We start from the raw sequence: 18020 nt of genomic DNA, 5'->3' as shown, positions 1-18020 counted from the left end.
CGACTCATCTTCTGGTCGTCAATGACCGCAGCGACGAACAGCATCACCTCCCGATCTCCATCTTCCACCATGTCTGATTCTTCAAAGAAAATTGTCTTTTACGACATCGCTGCCCGCCCTCCGGTGGAGAAGAACTGCTTCTCTCCAAACCCCTGGAAAAGCCGATTCGCCCTCAACTTCAAGGGAGTCCCGTACTCGACGTCATGGGTAGCCCTGCCAGACATCATCAAAGTCCGCACTGGTCTCAATGTCCCCGCCTGTCGCAAATTCAATGATGGGAAAGCCTTTTACACTCTGCCCATCATCGAGGACCCCTCAACCGGGTCTGTAGTCGGCGACTCCTTCGACATCGCTGTTTACCTACAAAAGACCTACCCAACCTCTGGCGGAGGTGACCTGTTCCCCACTCAGACGCTTGACTTTGACTTCAAGCACCCTTACATCCTCGTCCCTCTCTCAGAGTGGCGCGACAAGGAAAACCCCGAGTATGCCAAGTTCAATCTGAACATCGATGCGGCGTTTACTGCACACGTGCAATTGGGAGTCCAGGGAATGCCCTTCGATCCAGCTTCTGAGGAGGAGACCAAGGCTGAATTTATGCGACGTGCGGGGGTGAAACAGTGGGACGATTTCGCGCTAGTTGGCGAGGCTCGAGAGAAGGTGATGGAGTCTCTTCGAGAAATGCTGGGTAATCTCGCAAAACTGTTCACAAGGGACACGAGCGGACCGTTTTTGCTTGGAAAGAAGGCCAGCTATGCGGACATGGTTGTTGGTGCGTGGCTGAGGATGTTGCATGCCACTCTGCCTGAGGATGAATGGGCTCAAATTGCCAGCTGGCACGATGGTACCTTTGGCAAGTTGCACGAGGCTCTGGATGCCTATGCAGAGGTGAAATAGATATGATACAGTCTTCAAAGAACCTAAGATCTCTATTGAATGAACTTGTTTTCAGCTGCGAACCCCGATACCCCACATATGTCACGCAATGCCTCGGCTATCAATCTTGAATGTAACCCAAAGCTACATGCTTTCCTGAGCGTCAATATCTCATCTGTCAAGTGCATGATACTAAGAAGTTCGCATCTCGGTAAGAGTATCAGCTGAAAAGGTTCAGCAACGCACCATGGCGCTGTTATCATGGTGTCGCGTCGCGTGGCACGCCTGCGTTTTGATCTGTCGAATCCTTCTGCTTGTCCCATCAGCTCTCTACTACACCGTTCCGAGCAATCGCCCTCATCGATACTGGACTCTACACCAAGCATTAGGCAGAAAGCTTATGTTCAACTTGATGCAATTCTATACAAGCATTCGCCTTATCACTACAATGCCAACAGAACGCAAGGATTTGGGAACGCGGTATATATCCATTGCGCCAGCATCGGACCGAAAACTCTACCGTGGACCCTTGAAAGATGAGGTCATACAGCCGGGTACGGTTCGGGCCGTATGGTACCCCGAATCTCACGACCCATCATGTCTTTCCAACATGGCATCAGGAGAGTATCTTCTTCATTTCCACGGAGGAGGTTATGTTCTTGGGAGCCCTCTGCCACTCGACAGTGGATACTTTGCTGGCGTCTTTGCAAAGTACATAACACCAAAGGTTCTTTTTGCTGGGTACAGGTTAACATGCGTGCCAGAGGGGCGTTTCCCTGCAGCCCTACAAGATGCTGTCACCGCCTATCTTCATATCTTATCTATGGGAGTCCCTCCAGAGAACGTGATTATCAGTGGTGATAGTGCAGGCGGACACCTTGTTATCTCGTTGCTGAGATACATCAGCGAGCATCTGGTAGATACTCCAAGCCCCAAAGCTGCTTTGCTATGGTCCCCGTGGATCAATATTGCAGGAGCTACACCGGCGCAACACGTTTTGCGACGAAAGAATTACGACACAGATTACCTACCAGCCGACTTTGCTGAATGGGCGACCGAATCCTTTGCTCCTGAAGGCATCATCGACCGTCATGGGCCATATGTCACATTGAAGGGCAAACCGTTCAGAACCAAGACGAAGCTCTGGGCTCATGTCGGAGATGCAGAACTTCTCTACGACGAGGTTTTCGAGTGGGCTCATGATATGAGAGAGGCTGGAAACGACGTGACTTTAAGGATTGAACATGGTGCACCGCATGACATTGTTGAGAGTGGTCACATCAACGGGTTTCGAAAGGAAGGGGAAGAAGCGGCCAAAGCTGTAGCGGATTGGCTTCAACAGTGACATTACACTACCGGCATCAATGACTGTGATACGCATATGATCATTAGGTCTCCAATTTATACCACGTTTCCGTCGCCGAGCAGTCGCATGTCCCTTTCGAGCTTCTCGCATTGGCGCATTAAATTCGTACTGACTATTGACCATCTTACATCCACGGTCCATAGCTTGGTATTACTACCTCTATCGAGGGATTTCACCTTCAGGCGGCGCATTGACTGAATGAGCATCTGCCGAGTGAGTATCTGTTGTCTTTGTACCATCGTGTCGCAGTATGCTTTCCTGCGAGTCAAGCTCCGCGGCTCCAGACCCAAGGTACTTCACGTTCGTCATGTTCCCTCGGTCATCGCTTCGCAATTTTCTACTGTCGCTGAGTTCGATGTTTGAACGAGGTTGGCCGGTTCGGGAATTGCCGTAGTTCTGGTATCCGGAGGAGTTGTAGTTTTTGTATCCTGGAGAGGATCCGAAGGCTCGGCGACCCAAGAGGGCATCCACGAGGGGCTGGAGGACTGGGATACAGCAGGCGATGATGATGGTGCTCGCTTCGATGCTAGAAGTCGTAAGGTTAGTGGTCGCTCGTATGGCAGCACATGACATGTTACTTACACAGTCCATATCACAAGGTCAGATGTCTCGTCTATCAGTTGTTAGAACAAGGATGCGAAACAGGCCAAACGTTACATACAAGAGAAGTCTTTACTCGCAAGCGATGGCAGACGCGTGCATTTATAGATGGCTACAATAGTAGCACTAGAGACAGAGGTCAGCATATTCCTGATCAACGCAACAACGCGACACCTACATTGAGCCAATACCCAATGCAAACGACAAGGCAATTTTCTTTCGCTTGTTCATTTGAAGATGGAACAAAACCACGGCGGGGTATACAGCAAGATACAAGTCCGTAAATGCAGACAAGGCTGTTGCAGTATCAGCAAGGCATCCTTGGCATCAACGTAGTTTACCTACCGCCAGCAAAAATGGCGAAGTTGACAAGAACAAAAGGGCTCCAACACTTCTTGTCAGTGATGGAGAAGGTCCATTGAGATTCGACAGGCGAGCATTGAGCAAAGAGAATGATGATGCATCCAATCAGACCCATCATGCAACATCCAGCAAGTACCCAAAGAAATATCTTGTGTAAGCGTCCGGGATTCATAAGTCGTGTGATAAGTGCGACGACGGCGAGCTTGGGGAACCCAAAGGCCATGACGCCGAACGGGAAGCCCAAGATGGTGTAGAGAATGACATTCTGCTGCTGAGTCACGTTCAAAAGATCGAAGTGTCTGCCATTGCCATTCCTAACAGCCACAACTGTAACGCCAACTTGGCACCATTCGAAGATCTTAAGATGGTTAGAGTTAAACAGACAAATTGAGTGAGGTAACAAACCACGGCAACGATTGTGAACCAGTCATCAAGATGCAACGCGCCTATGATCCGTTTTCGAGTGTACACGCGACCAGCAACAAAGATCGTACTCAGAATAGAGACAGTGATGACTACTCCAAGAATAGTTGGGCCTTTATCGGCGTCAAGATAAGCCTGCGTGTGATGAGGAGGAGAAGACATTGTCTGCCAAGCGCATCCGTATACGAAAAATAACTCAAGAAAAGTCTCATTCACTCATGTTGGTTGGGTCAATCCAGAGGATTGGGTCTTATGTCCTGCAGGAACGAGAGACATGTTTGCAGAAAGGGGGGGATCAGAGGCACAGGAGCCCAACCATGCTATGCTTCTTGGTGCCATGGATCATCGAACCTCTTGTCACGAATCTTGTCACAAGAAGCCGGGATTAACTTTGTTAACGCGAAAAGGATTTTTGTTAATACGACTCTGCTGAAGGATCGACAACCATGTGACAGATGATGCCGTATTCCCCGAAACTGTGCTTTTTTATTCCCAAATATGTCGACATATGCTATGAAAAACCGTTCAACTGATTTAAATCTCGCAAGGTGGGCAGACTCCAAGTAAAAGGACAAGGTTATCAGTGGAGTGAGGTTGCAGATGTCGACGCGTAACGAACAACCAACAAGCCAACCGTTTGTTACTGATAGTGGGGGCCATTCCGCTTCCCCGAACCCGACTGAGACTCAGGGGTAGAAATGTCGATCCAAACCCTCCGAAGGATGTGTCGCCAAGGATTGCTCCAACCCTTGCTTGATACTGCAGAAATCACCTGATATGATAATTAAACCGCTTGGATCCGAGCCGTACAAGACATTCTCCGACATGTTGTTGCACTCAGGCTTGTGCAATGTGAAGAGAGTGATTATATGGTCAAGTAAGTTCTCGGGTTCTTCTTTATTGTTAAAATGCCTGCAGTCTATTGCATAGTTATACCTGACATGTTCATCGTATATTCGGCTGTTCCTAGTCGTTGTCAAATCGCTTGGCACAATCAGGCCCGAAATAGCTTAATTGGCGAAGCGGGCCAATTTCCCGTTGCTAGCTACCCTTGTCTCTGCTCTTGGCGGCCGTTATTCTCCATTCTTCACTGTGAGATGTTCTAGTCTCTTCTATGCCTCCAGGCGGCAAAGAGGCATCCTCAACTGTTCTGTTAAACGATCTTGATAGTGCAGTATCCCATTTGGTTCCTAGGAGTTGCTGCTTTTAGAAAAATGATGATTCTTTGCCATTTCAAGGATGCTGCTCCCACTGTCTCTTTAGCTTGCGTTGGCCGTGATCCCATGTTGTCCTCTCTTTCCTCTCTAGCAAGGGTCTGGGCAATTGTGTTGGTTCGACGTAGCACTCGGGAAAGCCCCTGATCAGGATCACAACCGTTTTGTTGGTTCGACGTTGCAGTTTCTAGGTTTGCAGCGGAGCTTTGTCCCAGCTGCCCGTTCACTTAACGCAGATCGCTCTCTATGGCCTGGTAATCGTATCAATGTCGTCGTATGATCCAGTGATCAACATTGGCGGACGTATCCCAACGAATCAATACATCTTGTAATATCCTTGGTATGCAGAGGGTTTACCGGGAAGGTGGTGTCAGGTCGTTTCGAAGATCTTCTGAATGCAACCCGAGCGACCGGACTCTGGGAGGCTCCTCTGCTAGGTTCCCAATTGGCCAATTACAGAACTACATGCAAGAGAATGGACCTGTACGTATAACGGTTGGGAGGATTGAGGTCGGCCAACAGCCAAGCTATCATACCATGCATTGACGAGCTCTGGGCACTTCTGCATGTCAGGGCTGCTTTCCTTTCTTTTTTATTGCCGTTGATCCCTCCTTAATCACTCACGGACATTACCTCGCTTCCACGTTTTGCAGTTGATCATAAGCCTTATTGACAAGACATTTCTTTTCATAACCCTTTCATTATGGCTGACACAACTGTTTCTCACACAAACGGGCATACCGTCCCAGAAACGGAATATCATGGAACCGAAAAGAAGCTCGAAAGCTCCGTCTCAGCTTTGAGCTCTTCTGGATCATCAGACGCAACCCCAGATGTCACCAACAGTTCAAAGTCGGAAGAACCCGATGTCTCCATTGCTCTGAACGCCGCCAATATTGCCGCCGTCCCCTCTCTGATCAAAGACATTAATGCTCTGAGTGGTGACCTGGATAGTGATGACCCCACGGCGCGACTCAAGCTTATGGCAAAGGCCAAGAGCCTTTGGCAGTCACTCGAGACTCCCAGAGAGACCATGCTTCGCCATGTCTGGGCTGAGCCATCGCTTCACTGTGCCTTGACTGCTGGTACGGTCAAGGAAGTTTGGACTCATGTCGCCAAGATCGATGGACCTTTCAAGGTCGCTGATGTGGCGAAGGAGAAAAACATTGAACCTGCTCTCCTTGGTAAGGGCACTCATCCTGTCAGCCTCTGTACCATATCGCTGACCAAACGAAGCCCGCCTTGTACGACATGTCTCATCCATGGGTTACATCACCGAGATTGATCAAGATACATACCAAGCCACAAACTTTATTAAGTCAATGGCTTTCCCATTCATCAATGCTGGATACCCTTGCATGTAAGAACACCCAAGATTTTAGTATCTATCTAGCACTGACACGATACTTAGTTCCGGAGCTTGTCTAAACGCTCTTGGTCAATTCCATGAATGGGCTGACAACAACTCCTGGAAGGACCCTACTGACATCAGTAACTCTCCCCTTCAGCTTGGATACAAAACAGAGAAGACTTTCTTCGAGCATCTTCACACCAACCCACCATACGGCCAGTTGTTCCATCTTCATATGGGCGGCTACCGTCAAGGTCGACCGTCTTGGATGGATGCAGGTTTCTTCCCTGTTCAAGAAAAGCTTATCGATGGCTTTGAGAAGTCGGATGACGCTGCTCTGCTGATCGATGTTGGTGGCTCTTTTGGTCATGATATTGGAGAGTTCTGCCGCAAGTTCCCCGATGCCCCAGGTCGTCTCATTCTCCAGGATCTTCCAGTCGTGATTGACCAGATCACCACCCTTGATAGCAAGATCGAGCGAATGAAGTACGATTTCTATACCGAGCAACCTATCAAAGGTAAGTAATTCTATCCCACATACGTTATCCTGTCTAACGTGTCTTGAGGTGCCCGAGCATACTACATGCATTCCGTTCTTCATGACTGGTCCGATGAGACTTGTCTGAAGATTCTGGGACAAGTCAAGGCTGCCATGAAGCCTGGATACAGCAAGCTTCTGATCAATGAGAATGTCATCCCCAACACTGGCGCTCAATGGGAAGCAACAGCATTGGACATTATGATGCTAACTCTCCTTGCGTCGCGGGAACGTACGCAACAGAACTGGGAGAAGCTGCTCGGAGAGGCTGGACTGAAGATTTGCAATATTTGGACGGTCGCGAATGGAGTTGAGAGTCTGATCGAGTGCGAGTTGGCTTGAGCGAAAAGACATTGCGTACCTAGAGGCTAGCTACTGCTGCCGTATGTCCGTAGCTATTTGCAGACTTGATCACGATAGGTCTGACATATACATCATCAAATAAGACAAAATAAAGTTCATTAGTTCAGATAATTTGTGGGCACTGTCAAGTCTATTAATATACTAGTGGCAAGCACGAGGAGAAGCAGATTGAGATTTAACTCCTCATCCGTTACTCCTGCCCGGAACATCATTCTTGAAGTGCGTCATCATAGTCTTGTTACTCAGTCTCTCCGTCTTCAGCCTCATCTTTCGTTCCGACCGACGAACTGCATCCATCTCCTTCTTTCTCTGCAGGAGGAAACTCCTCTGTTCTGATGATGTCAAATGTATCAAACTCTGTTGGTCTTTGACGCTGAGTCGTGCTAATTGAGATGCAAGTGCTGCATCCTTTCGATCTCTGGCTGTAAGTACATCAGAAGCTGCATGACTGGGAAGAGGTGCCCGTTTCTCCCCAGTCTCTTCTTGAGGCGATGATCGGCGTGGTTTGGTGGTAGGGGCATCACGATGCGAAAGGATCTTGCCAGATGATAGTCGAAGACACTCATTGTCAACTGAAACCGCATTTTCCCGACCGTGAGCCTTGAGACCCTCCAGGTCATAGAACTCTTGCATCTCGTCTGTCAACTCAACCCGACAGTGACCTTTGTCTCTCATATGCTGCTGAATTCCCTCTATCGTGCGTCTTCGTGTTCCACAGTAGATGCACTCGCGGTATGTTGCTATTAAAAAGTAAAGATACCATATCACCGTCTCCAAGTCCACGATGAGATGATCGCGAAACGGAATCCGTAGACCGTGAGCTGTTTCCATGTGGATGAGGTTCTCATCAAAGCTTTCGACGCTGTGAGTGCAGATGATGCATTTTGTTGGATCAAATTCAGGGATCGTACTGCTCGAAGTCTCGTCTCCGGTTTCATCATCGCTACTTGAGAGCTCATCTTCGGGGTCGTTGCTTGTATGTGAAAATGTATCGCTGTCCTCAGTTGGTTGCTCGATTAGGCCTGAAGCAGCCGCACGATTTCTCAAGGCTTGGACACTGGGAAAATGTTAGCATGCACGTGTCTGATATTATATGCGCATGCTGAAACCTACTGAGCCTCACTCTTGGCATGCACTCGATGCTCCTGACTGTTGTCAAAGGAGACATCACAAAGTGAACAAGTTGGTTTCGTTGATGTCATGTTGCAAAAGTGCGTAGTGTTTAGTTTGGAGCAATAATTCAACTAGTCAATATTCTTGCGCAGATTCAGAGCGCGGCCTGCATTTAAATAACTATCTAGAATTATACTTCAGATACGATAAGCTGCTGATGATCGCGTGACTCACTGCCGGGTGGGGCTGTCTCGAACAGGAAGCTGTTCAAGATTTGCTGAGACTGGATAAATTGAACCCTGTCAGTCATTATGATTCATCCATGATCAGCAAAATCTGGATAGTCAGGTAATTCACACCAGAAAGTTACTGACAGTCAGAGATTGCTATCTGATAGCTGCGTACACGGCGATATCACGCTATGGAAAGAAGAGCATCGAAGACTCATCATACAAGGTTTTAGCTGGAGCCTCTCGGCCTTATCATGCAACCAAACAAATGGCCTCAATCCAAGGTTAGGTTTGAGGCCAAGTTAGAAGCTTAAAGTGGTGAGGCACCAAACATGGAGAATGAAGGCATCAGATTGACAAAGAAAAATTAAAATAGTAGATGAAATTATTAAATGCTTCTAAATGCTATTACAAGACTACTATTTGCCACCATGGGACCAATCTGATATGCAAAACTAGCTCTTAAGTTTTGGGTTGAAGAAAACAAAGTTATAAGATGAACCATCAACAACATCACACGCGACCCTACGCCTTCTTCTTCTTTCCAAGGTTCCACTTCTTGACGCGGAACATATAATAAGATGCAACAGCAATGAAAATGTTGAAGCCAATGTAAGCCCAAACAATGCCAAAGTTGCGCCATCTCTCGGTGTAGTAAATCCGGTTTCCAGCCATAAACTGATCGGCGTTCGACAAAGAACAGTACTGGCACTGCTCTGTCGCATCAGGGTTCTGTAGCTGACCGGGCGCCTGCTTCAGATAATCCGCCATGTAATCACCACAAGTCTGACCAGATGGAGGGTTGAAGATAGAGACCTCGGATCGTGAACATTCGACCGCACGTCCACCCAGTTCGGTAGATACAATGCCGCCCACCCAGTAGGTAAAAGGGCTAACGCGATACATGAATATCCAGAAACCTGGAAGAGCATCGGGAGGCTGCAAAACACCACAGAAGGTCAAGCTCATGAGAACCAAGAGAGTCACAATTGACGACGCAGTGAGAGCATCTGGAAGAGCAGCGATGGTCATCTGGGCAAAGGAGCTGGCGTAGAGCATGAGCTGGATCATGAAGAGAAGGACAAGTCCTTGGCGGGCTGAGCTCTGAACGCCCACGACAGGATAGTAGAAGCAGGCATACATGATAATGCCTGTAAGAGCCTGCCAGGGGATTTCGACGATGACGTTGGCGATGATGAAAGCCTTCCAAGAGTATGCCTTGCTGGGCCGTTCTCGAACTTCGTACAGGTCACGCTGGGTGATGAAATGCGGTTGGATCTACACGGGTCAGTATGCCGTAACGCTCATCGTGATAGATGGCTTACCTGTTGAACAAGAGTAGAGAAGACGGTGATGATCATGAAGACGGAGAAGATGACATTCTGCATGCCAGCAATAGTGTTATCAGGCTTGTAGAAAGAGAAGCCGACAAAGAGAGCCGAGACCATACCAAGGATAAGCTTCGACATGATATACGTGGGCATTCTCCAGTACTGCTGGAAGACTCGCATGGTGACCTCTCGAAGCTGTGCGCTGAACGGCATGGCAAACTCGGATTGGCTGGCAGAATCGTCTTGGGGGTTCTTCGATGACATTTCAGATGCAATCCTCCCGACTTCGGCTTCGACAGCGACACGCTCTTGGCTGCGTTGCCAAACAGTGTGCCAGTCTTCACCTTGAGAGCTAGTAGCGTTGTTGACGATCTCGAGCATCCATTCAGCTGGATTCTCATCATCGCCACAGGCTCGAGCACCCTCCTTCTCAAAGTAGTCAAGAAGAGTACGGGAGTTTTGGCCAATGTCTCCAAAGTAAACGGTCTTGCCACCACGAGCAAGGAAGAGAAGCCGATCAAACTCTTGGAATAGAATGGCACTGGGCTGATGGACGGTGCAGAGGATAGCTTGTCCTGCGTCGGCAAGCTTGCGAAGGAAGGCAACGATAGCCCAAGAGCTCTGAGAGTCCAAACCGCTGGTAGGTTCATCGAGGAAAAGCAACAACTTTGGCTTGGCAGCGAGTTCGACGCCAATAGTGAGAAGCTTGCGTTGCTCGACGTTGAGACCTTCTCCAGGGACACCGACGACAGCGCTGGCAAAGTCACGCATGTTAAGCATATCGATGACCTTCTCAACCCATTCGTTCTTCTCCTCGTCGCTCACGGTTGATGGTTGACGAAGCATGGCGCTGAAGCGGAGACTCTCGCGGACTGTGGAAGTTTCGAGATGGAGATCTGAGTCGCGTTAGTAATGTATCAAGCCAGTTATGCGGGGGGTGTCACTCACCTTGCTGCTGGACGTATCCTGTCTTGCGTTGGAAGCTGGCATCAAGAGGTCTTCCATTGACAAGCATGTCTCCCGTGATGACACCCATGGTAGTTCGCTGAGCCAAAACATCAAGAAGAGTTGTCTTTCCAGCACCACTAACACCCATCAGAGCCGTGAGAGTACCAGGCTTGACCCAACCAGTGACATGATCCAAAAGACGCCTCGGCTCACCCTTGATCTCAATGTCATAGACAACATCCTTCCAAGTGAAGATGTCCGTCTGTGGCTCGAGTCCGGCAGTAGAGTCCTGACCCTCATTGGTCTTCTCAGGCACAGCGAGCTGCTCATTAGTCACACTCCTGTCAACACCTTCCTGAAGGTGAGCAGGAACATGACCACGCTGAAAGACGAGGACCTCGGCCTTGCTAGCGGTCTTGGAGTTGAGCTCAGTGGCGGTGAAGTAGATAAGCATGAAGACGACAAGGAAGGCCATGAGGATACCGAAGTTGCGCCAGACGTGGGAATACGAGTATTGGTAGTTGGTTTCGATGAAGGCATCACCACTGACTGTTCGTTGTCCCGCTACAGATCCGACGGCTGAGCAGATAAATGTATCGCCGGTGAGTCCAGGATAAGAAGGGATGAACTGTGAACAGTCAAACTCGCGACCGTGGAACTCGTTGGCGACGAGGATCTCGAAGGCGTAGAAGATGGGATTGATCCATCTGTAACCATTAGCAGATACTCCATAGTTAGTAAGAAGACACTCACCTGATCCAACCAAACCAATCGACCATCTGCGGGACACGAATCATGAAACCAGTATAGATAACAAGAGCCAAGACCATAATTCCAGCCAACATCATAGCTTGAGAAACCGTCTTGGTAACAGCAGCCATCGTTCTGAAGATGGCAGACATAACAAAGGTCGAGATGTACGTGATGAGGAAGAACAGGAAGAAGTTACCAGGCTCACGACGAAGATCAGCCAAGAAGTAGAGAATGATGTTGAAGACAGTAGCCGAGACGAATTTGATGGGTATATCGGCAACGATACCAGAAATGGCTTCAGAAGCAGGGTGGTAGAAGGCGTACGAGGCATGTTTCTCGACAATGGGGCGTTGGGAGTAGAGGCTGTTGATCTCGGAGATGGCGGCGAGTGCATTCATGAGAATACCCATAAAGAGAACAGCTCCCTTGGAGTAGAAGCTAGCAGATCCATTGCCAGTGCCGTAGAATACCGAACCGATAATGAGCGCCATTATTACATCAATGGCAACATGGGTTGCAGTTGCTGAGAGATCGTTCCAGATTCGCTGGTAGGCTCGCTTGGTCGTCAGGCGGATCTGCGTTGCTATGCTGATGATGTATGGAGACTTGGGTCGAGCATGCTTATCTTGGCTGGACATGTTGTCAGTGTATCGTTGATAGCTCGGGGACAAGATACTTACACTAGGGCCTTGCGCTCTCGCAAAGGCGCAATAGCCTCATGGCGATTATCAGAAGGATAATCCTGCTGATACACCTCAATTTCATCGCGAAGCTTCTTACACTCAGGTGAGTTTTGCCAGTAGAGTTCAAACTCCTCAGCGGTACGAGGGACCTTGTTCTCCATACCTGGTCTTGCCTTTCGCTCTTGAGGGTTGGTGACGGATGTAAGGAAGTCGCCTGCGGTCTGACGAGCAGGGCATTCCCAGCCCATTCTCTCGAAGTAGTCCTTGGCCTTGCTGGCGGGACCGAAGTAGATCTGTCGACCTTCGTATAAGACAACGGCTTTGTCGAAGAGGTCGTAGATGGCTTGACTGGCTTGGTAGATTGCCAGGGCATTGGCAGAGCCAGTGTAGTCGGAAGCGAGTCGAATGGCTTGGGCGAATTTGAGAGCAGTCGCAGAGTCCAAACCTCGTGTACTGTATTCATGTCAGCCTCGACCCTCTCAAGTATCATGGTTTCTTACCTGTTATCCCAAGCAGCCATTGGCGATTGAGCAAGCATCATCTCAGCAATACTGACACGCTTTCGCTCACCACCTGAAACACCACGGATAAAGTCATTGCCGACCTTGGTGTTGTATGTATGGCTCAAGCCACAGATAGCCATGACGATCTTGGTGGCGCTCTTGACTGTCTCCTCGCGTGTTCCATCGAGGCCGAGCTTTTCGGGGTCGGAAGGGAGACGGCATGCAGCAGCGAACTCGAGGGTCTGGCCAACGGTGAGATGAGGGAAGTGTTTGTCGACCTGTTTGAATAATTTGTTAGCTGCCTTCGAAAACTGAACTGATGAAATTCATACCTCTTGATTGTAACCAGTCTCACCCTTGAACTCCTTCATCATATCCTTCTGCGTGATACCATTGTAGGTAATCATCGACTCCTCTCCAAGATGAAGACCCTCAAGCTCACCGGTCATGGTCTTGAGCAGCGTAGAACATCCGGAGCCAGGACGACCAAGAACAATGAGCGTCTCACCACCTCGAAGAAGGCCATCAAAACTGTGAAGAATCCTCTTTGGCTCTTTCTTCCCAGACTTGAGATGCTCTCCAATGCGTAGTGGCGCCTGGATAATATCTGCAACCGTTTTCTGAAGCTGCAATGCTGCTCCAGTACCATAGACACTCAAATTCTTAAACGCGACACCAGCGCTCTTGGGACCTACACCCGCCTCCTGCAATTGATGCATAAAAGCCGGTAGCCATTTTGAGAGGTCGAAAGCTTTGTTTGTAGGATCCAATGCAGGGTCTTCTTCACTGATAGTAGGGATTCTGGAGGGGACTGTAGCGAAGCTTTGTCTGCGGCGCTGCGAAATGCCTGTCGCGATTCTTTGGAGTTCTTGTTGATCTTGTTCGTCTATGATCATGGTGTTGCTTCGTGTGAGGGGCGACGGGCGGGCGTATGTGCCCTCGCTTCCAGTTGAATGCTCCATTTCGATTGAGTCTGGTGGACTTTCTGTTGAGTGTCGAGGCGTCATTTTGAAGTTGTTTACTGAAAAGTAAGCCCTATCGATGCTGTTGTTGTTGTGTTTTTGTGTAAATCTGACTGGAATGTGACCACTGGAAAAACAGAGTCAGGCGTATCTGACGGGGTCGTCAGGCAATTGATCAGCCAAATTAAGATTAAAAGAGTAGTAAGTGTCTATGGAATGATTGACTTTTCTGGGCAGAAATGAATTGGCTTTAAGTTAGATAACAGCAACCTCATAAACTTCAAGCTCCCTAAGTGCCGGGGTTTGAGGGCCCCGACAGCACCCCGACAATGCTGTCATTGCGAAAGAAAGACGCGGTCGGAGCTTCGGTAGCCTCAAAGTATGTGTCTGACAAACTTCAGCCACTCTGACACTCTATTCCATCCAGTCCATAGAGTCGGGTTGCTTGGGGTCCCGCTAGTCCGACAATTGCTGTCGCCAGCGGCCGTCGACGCTGATCACGCATGAAATTGATGGGGATTTGCTGCCGTACGAAACCAAGGCAGCAATTAGGTTTGTGCCGGTATTTAGTGCTTGGCGCTTGTCGAACTGGGGCGGAGTGTCGGGGGTTATGAGAAACCCCTGCTCCGCCTCTTGCGGTCTCGTCCGCGGAGGCCCGGCAGTTACATTTACCCGTAAGGCGCTGACTCACCCACACTCTCATTCACTTTGTTCCTCTCTTTTTTCGGATCTTGCATTGTGACGTCACAAAGGATTGCAAATGCGGTCTCTGAGGGACCCGAAAGTCCATTTGCGGTGTTCCCGTCGGGTTATTTTCTTATTCATGAGTCCCGGCACTTGCAACGAGGTCATAGCTGGATGTTTCAACAGTGTCTTCTAATTAACTTTACCTGCGCCTCTACTGCTACCGACCTAGAAGGTTAATTTCTCGGGACTTCTGTCAACGCATTGTCGCATTGGCAAGGAACAACTGCATTGGCGTAGCAACCGTAACTGTTATTATGTTTTCAACATATTGTATGCTTTATTTTACAATAAGATTTTACAAAAGAGCCAATCCACGAATTGGGCAACGGTGCCGTAGTTACATTTGGTATGCGTGGTGGGGTGAATACCTGCAGAGGCATTTTGCGAAAGAATTTGTAGAGATAGCAGAAGCGCATGCAGTGACTTTTGGAAATGTCGAGAACACTTGATATATAAATCATGTCTAAATACAAGGAGCTTATTTAATTAATTAATTTAAATTGTGCAGAATGGATTATTGCCTGTTATTAATTATCACAGCAGGGTAGCCTGAATCATCAGAGCAGCGGATATACAATGATCCGTCAGAGAGAAATTGTTAGTGCGTCCCTGTCAAGGTCTCCATTTCTCAGACCAGGCAAACGCTCATTCCTCTCGGCAGTTTATTAGTCCGTAACCTCCGATTATTTGACCTGCTTATCGCTCGTCATCGTTTAGTTCCGTGGTGTTCAGTCTCGCTTTTCAGTCTCGTTATCGTCATCGTTTGTCTCGTAATCTGCCAGTCGTTATCATTCGGTCTCGTTATCGTTTACTAGTCTCTGGAGATTTCAAAGCACAGGCCTCCTTGGAATTATTTGAACCCACATTAGACAAAGATTTTATTTCCTCCAGGACAACCACTGATCCCGACAATGGCGAAATGCTCTTCAGCAGCACCGCCGGCTAAACTTCGGGCAACAATTGGCCATTCTCCTCATTTAAGATTGAGTTGTCGGTTATGGATGATTATTTGAATTAGCTGGTGTGCCAGAAATTTTAATTCAGCTTTTGACTTCTAGCAAGAAAAGGCTCACATACTAGCCGCTCCAAGACTTGGGGGTCGGCGTCACAATGCGATCGTGAAGAGTCTGGCAGGTTCGAATATGCCCACTGGGTTTCCTTAGTAGAGGCTTCGCTGGGCGCGAAGGAATGTCATCTGAATTAGCCAATGATATGCGCCCACGACATGTTTGAATCAGATCAGATTCGCAGTGCCTGCTTGCTTACTGTACTTCCTGGGCGAAATTGACCGATCATAGCCCGGCTGGCCTGGGCTGTATCTCAATCTATCATTTACCTTGCCATGGATATACAGCAATGACCGTTTCCCCAGCCAATACTTGTCCTTCAAAACTCATTGCAGCTGTCGACAAAAACATACCTATTGTCTTTTTTTTTTTTTACGTCGCTTGCCTATTGCAAGTAAGACCGCTCTAAGAGCACCTCACAAGCTTCATGGAAGAGAGCAATAAACTGGCAGGAGCTGCGCTAGTAGTCGATATACTGGAACTACTAGCAAAGCTCACCGTTGGCGTTGCTTTTCACTCGACCGCTTTCGTTGCTGATGCGTTACGGAGTGTATGACTCCCTTATTCCCCTAGCTCTGCTGGCCACAGAGCCGAGGATCATGAACTGATACGAGTGCTGCTTAGATATACGTTATAGTGAGCCGAGTTATGGCACGATGGTCAGCCCAAGTAGTACATCGGCCATCAACCGCAAAGTATAGTTTTGGTGTATGATACATCTCATGATTCTATCCAAGAACCTCCTAAGCCATCAGTTGACACTGACTCTTGTGCATAGTTGGTGAGGATAGAGATTGTCACTGTAATGTTAAGCGCGGCTCTCCTGTTCGGGCTCTCCATCGCAATTGTCATTGATGCCATATCTCAGTTCATCGATTTAGAGCCAATGACAGAGCCGTTTGTCATTTTCATTACCGGAGCTTCTTGTCTCGCTTTGAACCTGGTGTCGCGAGTGTTTATGCAAGCACGCTACACTGTTGGATCAGCTATGGGCAGGAAACCCTCTGTGTCGGAGGGTCGAACATCTCGTAGCAATAAAACAAGGGATCAGCGACAGCAGGATGAAAGTGGTGAGTTTGGAAATCATGGCTTTGCGTTATCTACCATTTCAGGCCCGAACGACAACAACAAGGATATGGATGAAAGCAAGATCGCTAACAGAAGGATGGGTGAATTTCTTAGTAAGTATTCGTCATTATCTCTCTGGCTGATCGCGTTGACATAATTTCAGGGACGTTGTCTCGTGTACGGGACTATTTCAATATTTGGAAAGTCTTAATTTCCACGTTGTGGGAAAGGCTTATATCCGCAGATCCGCAAGCCACCGTGTCACTTCGGAGCCGGACAGTGTCTCTCTGGGACAGCTCGAATGCCCTTGGGGACATTTGCATCACACTTGCAGCGTTACTTGTGTGGAAAGTGCCTGTGGCGTCCATACAATACCTCGACCCAGCACTTGCTATGTCTATTGCCCTACTAAGCATGTACTTTGCTTATCGGCTGATTGTTGCAGCTTCTGCCATCCTCCTCCAAGCTACACCGTCGACTATTGACACCAACGTTGTCAAAGAGGCTGTTCAAAGTATAGATGGTGTCGTGTCTGCTCATCATGTCCATATTTTCGCGTTGAACGAGAACAAGCTGATCTGCTCGATGCATGTTCACCCTCTATCACGAGCAACCGCCGGAGAAAGGTTTATGGAAGTTATGCGGCAAATCAGACGTGTCCTACGCACCTACGGAGCTCATTCTACAACGATACAGCCCGAATTTTGTCATGACGAGACTGAGACTATCCCATTATTACAGGCTGGACAGACGGAAGGAGGAAATTGGCAGCAGCCATCGAGTCTGGAAACCAAGTCCAAGTCTTTCTAGACTTAATGTCATCGAGAGATCTAGGCTTTTCAGATACAATCTATTATTGCCATTGTTCCTTATAACTATTTGTTACATAAACCGGTTGAGATTTCAACTCTTGGGTTGTTTGATATGAATTGGGGATAGATATAAGGAAATTGGTCTCCTTCGAGCATGCGATTAAGAGATAGGACTTCACAGCATCCTAAACCTGTCATGGCTTAATAGTTATTGAAGGTTCCAATTCGCTGTTCTTATGTCATTTGTGGAGACGCTCGTCAATGGGGGTTATGATTGAGCATTGAATTGAACATGACTGAATATCAATTTTATAACAAGTCTGGGAAAGGACTACTGATATACTGGAACATTCTGAAGCATTATGGATTAGTCATTGAATGGTTTTGACTCGCCTCACTTGCGTTTGTGGGCTTATGGGCATTCCCTACTATATCGAATCATGGAATCGAGCCCGCTGGTTCTGACAAGCTATCCTTGTTTTTTTTTAAATGTTGAAATATTTATTAACGTATGGCCTTAGTTAACAGCACCTTAAAGGGTAATGAGAAAGGATCTATGGGGCGGATTACATTTCGTAAACAGCGCGATGCACTCTTTATTAACCTACCTTACTGGCTACACTTTGGGTAAAGGTCGGCCCGGCATCGTATTGTAGAATAAACTAAGTCTGATAAATTACATGTGAAACATCTTAGCACCTCCAATTAG

At 48.1% G+C, this 18020-nt stretch overlaps 7 protein-coding genes across 7 annotated transcripts; 4 read left to right on the top strand and 3 right to left on the bottom strand.

Annotated features, from left to right (window-relative positions):
* Positions 1-69: 69 nt before the first annotated feature.
* BKA55DRAFT_697231 (uncharacterized protein) lies at positions 70-897 on the top strand (the record flags this gene model as incomplete). The annotated part of the gene is made up of 1 exon (XM_046200350.1): positions 70-897. The coding sequence occupies one exon, from the start codon at positions 70-72 to the stop codon at positions 895-897; it is 828 nt and encodes a 275-aa protein (XP_046042454.1).
* Positions 898-1123: 226 nt separating this feature from the next.
* Positions 1124-2221, top strand: BKA55DRAFT_545975 (Alpha/Beta hydrolase protein; the record flags this gene model as incomplete). The annotated part of the gene is made up of 1 exon (XM_046190867.1): positions 1124-2221. One exon carries the CDS (start codon positions 1124-1126, stop codon positions 2219-2221), a length of 1098 nt encoding a protein of 365 aa, XP_046042453.1.
* A 180-nt stretch (positions 2222-2401) lies between these two features.
* Positions 2402-3790, bottom strand: BKA55DRAFT_599344 (uncharacterized protein; the record flags this gene model as incomplete). The annotated part of the gene is made up of 6 exons (XM_046196384.1): positions 2402-2768; positions 2825-2855; positions 2904-2968; positions 3021-3138; positions 3188-3563; positions 3611-3790. The coding sequence occupies 6 exons, from the start codon at positions 3788-3790 to the stop codon at positions 2402-2404; spliced, it is 1137 nt and encodes a 378-aa protein (XP_046042452.1).
* A 1755-nt stretch (positions 3791-5545) lies between these two features.
* BKA55DRAFT_527615 (S-adenosyl-L-methionine-dependent methyltransferase) lies at positions 5546-7073 on the top strand (the record flags this gene model as incomplete). The annotated part of the gene is made up of 4 exons (XM_046188943.1): positions 5546-6026; positions 6079-6202; positions 6254-6711; positions 6760-7073. The coding sequence occupies 4 exons, from the start codon at positions 5546-5548 to the stop codon at positions 7071-7073; spliced, it is 1377 nt and encodes a 458-aa protein (XP_046042451.1).
* Positions 7074-7210: 137 nt separating this feature from the next.
* BKA55DRAFT_668092 (C2H2 type zinc-finger-domain-containing protein) lies at positions 7211-8367 on the bottom strand. Its single transcript, XM_046197877.1, has 2 exons — positions 8208-8367; positions 7211-8151 (listed from the first exon to the last, which is right to left on the bottom strand). Exons 1-2 carry the CDS (start codon positions 8294-8296, stop codon positions 7278-7280), a joined length of 963 nt encoding a protein of 320 aa, XP_046042450.1. The 5' UTR covers positions 8297-8367; the 3' UTR covers positions 7211-7277.
* Positions 8368-8962: 595 nt separating this feature from the next.
* Positions 8963-13662, bottom strand: BKA55DRAFT_697226 (ABC-2 type transporter-domain-containing protein; the record flags this gene model as incomplete). Its single annotated transcript, XM_046200349.1, has 7 exons — positions 8963-9715; positions 9763-10664; positions 10717-11423; positions 11470-12099; positions 12150-12605; positions 12653-12933; positions 12988-13662. The coding sequence occupies 7 exons, from the start codon at positions 13660-13662 to the stop codon at positions 8963-8965; spliced, it is 4404 nt and encodes a 1467-aa protein (XP_046042449.1).
* Positions 13663-15668: 2006 nt separating this feature from the next.
* Positions 15669-17777, top strand: BKA55DRAFT_214365 (cation efflux protein). The gene is made up of 4 exons (XM_046185178.1): positions 15669-15981; positions 16056-16139; positions 16210-16612; positions 16663-17777. The coding sequence occupies exons 1-4, from the start codon at positions 15859-15861 to the stop codon at positions 17307-17309; spliced, it is 1257 nt and encodes a 418-aa protein (XP_046042448.1). The 5' UTR covers positions 15669-15858; the 3' UTR covers positions 17310-17777.
* The last annotated feature ends 243 nt before the right edge of the window (positions 17778-18020 follow it).

Source organism: Fusarium redolens, assembly GCF_020744475.1.
Source record: "Fusarium redolens strain MPI-CAGE-AT-0023 chromosome Unknown BKA55scaffold_26, whole genome shotgun sequence".
Lineage (NCBI taxonomy): Eukaryota > Fungi > Ascomycota > Sordariomycetes > Hypocreales > Nectriaceae > Fusarium > Fusarium redolens.
This window is presented reverse-complemented; position numbering and strand designations above follow the sequence as displayed.

Excerpts from the sequence above, each read along its gene's own strand:
- BKA55DRAFT_668092 (XM_046197877.1), bottom strand. The coding sequence starts at position 8,296 with ATGACATCAACGAAACCAACTTGTTCACTTTGTGATGTCTCCTTTGAC. Across the intron at positions 8,152-8,207 it reads CATGCCAAGAGTGAGGCTCA|TGTCCAAGCCTTGAGAAATC; the intron begins GTAGGTTTCAGC and ends ACATTTTCCCAG.
- BKA55DRAFT_214365 (XM_046185178.1), top strand. The coding sequence starts at position 15,859 with ATGGAAGAGAGCAATAAACTGGCAGGAGCTGCGCTAGTAGTCGATATA. Across the intron at positions 15,982-16,055 it reads TTGCTGATGCGTTACGGAGT|ATATACGTTATAGTGAGCCG; the intron begins GTATGACTCCCT and ends AGTGCTGCTTAG. Across the intron at positions 16,140-16,209 it reads CCGCAAAGTATAGTTTTGGT|TTGGTGAGGATAGAGATTGT; the intron begins GTATGATACATC and ends TCTTGTGCATAG.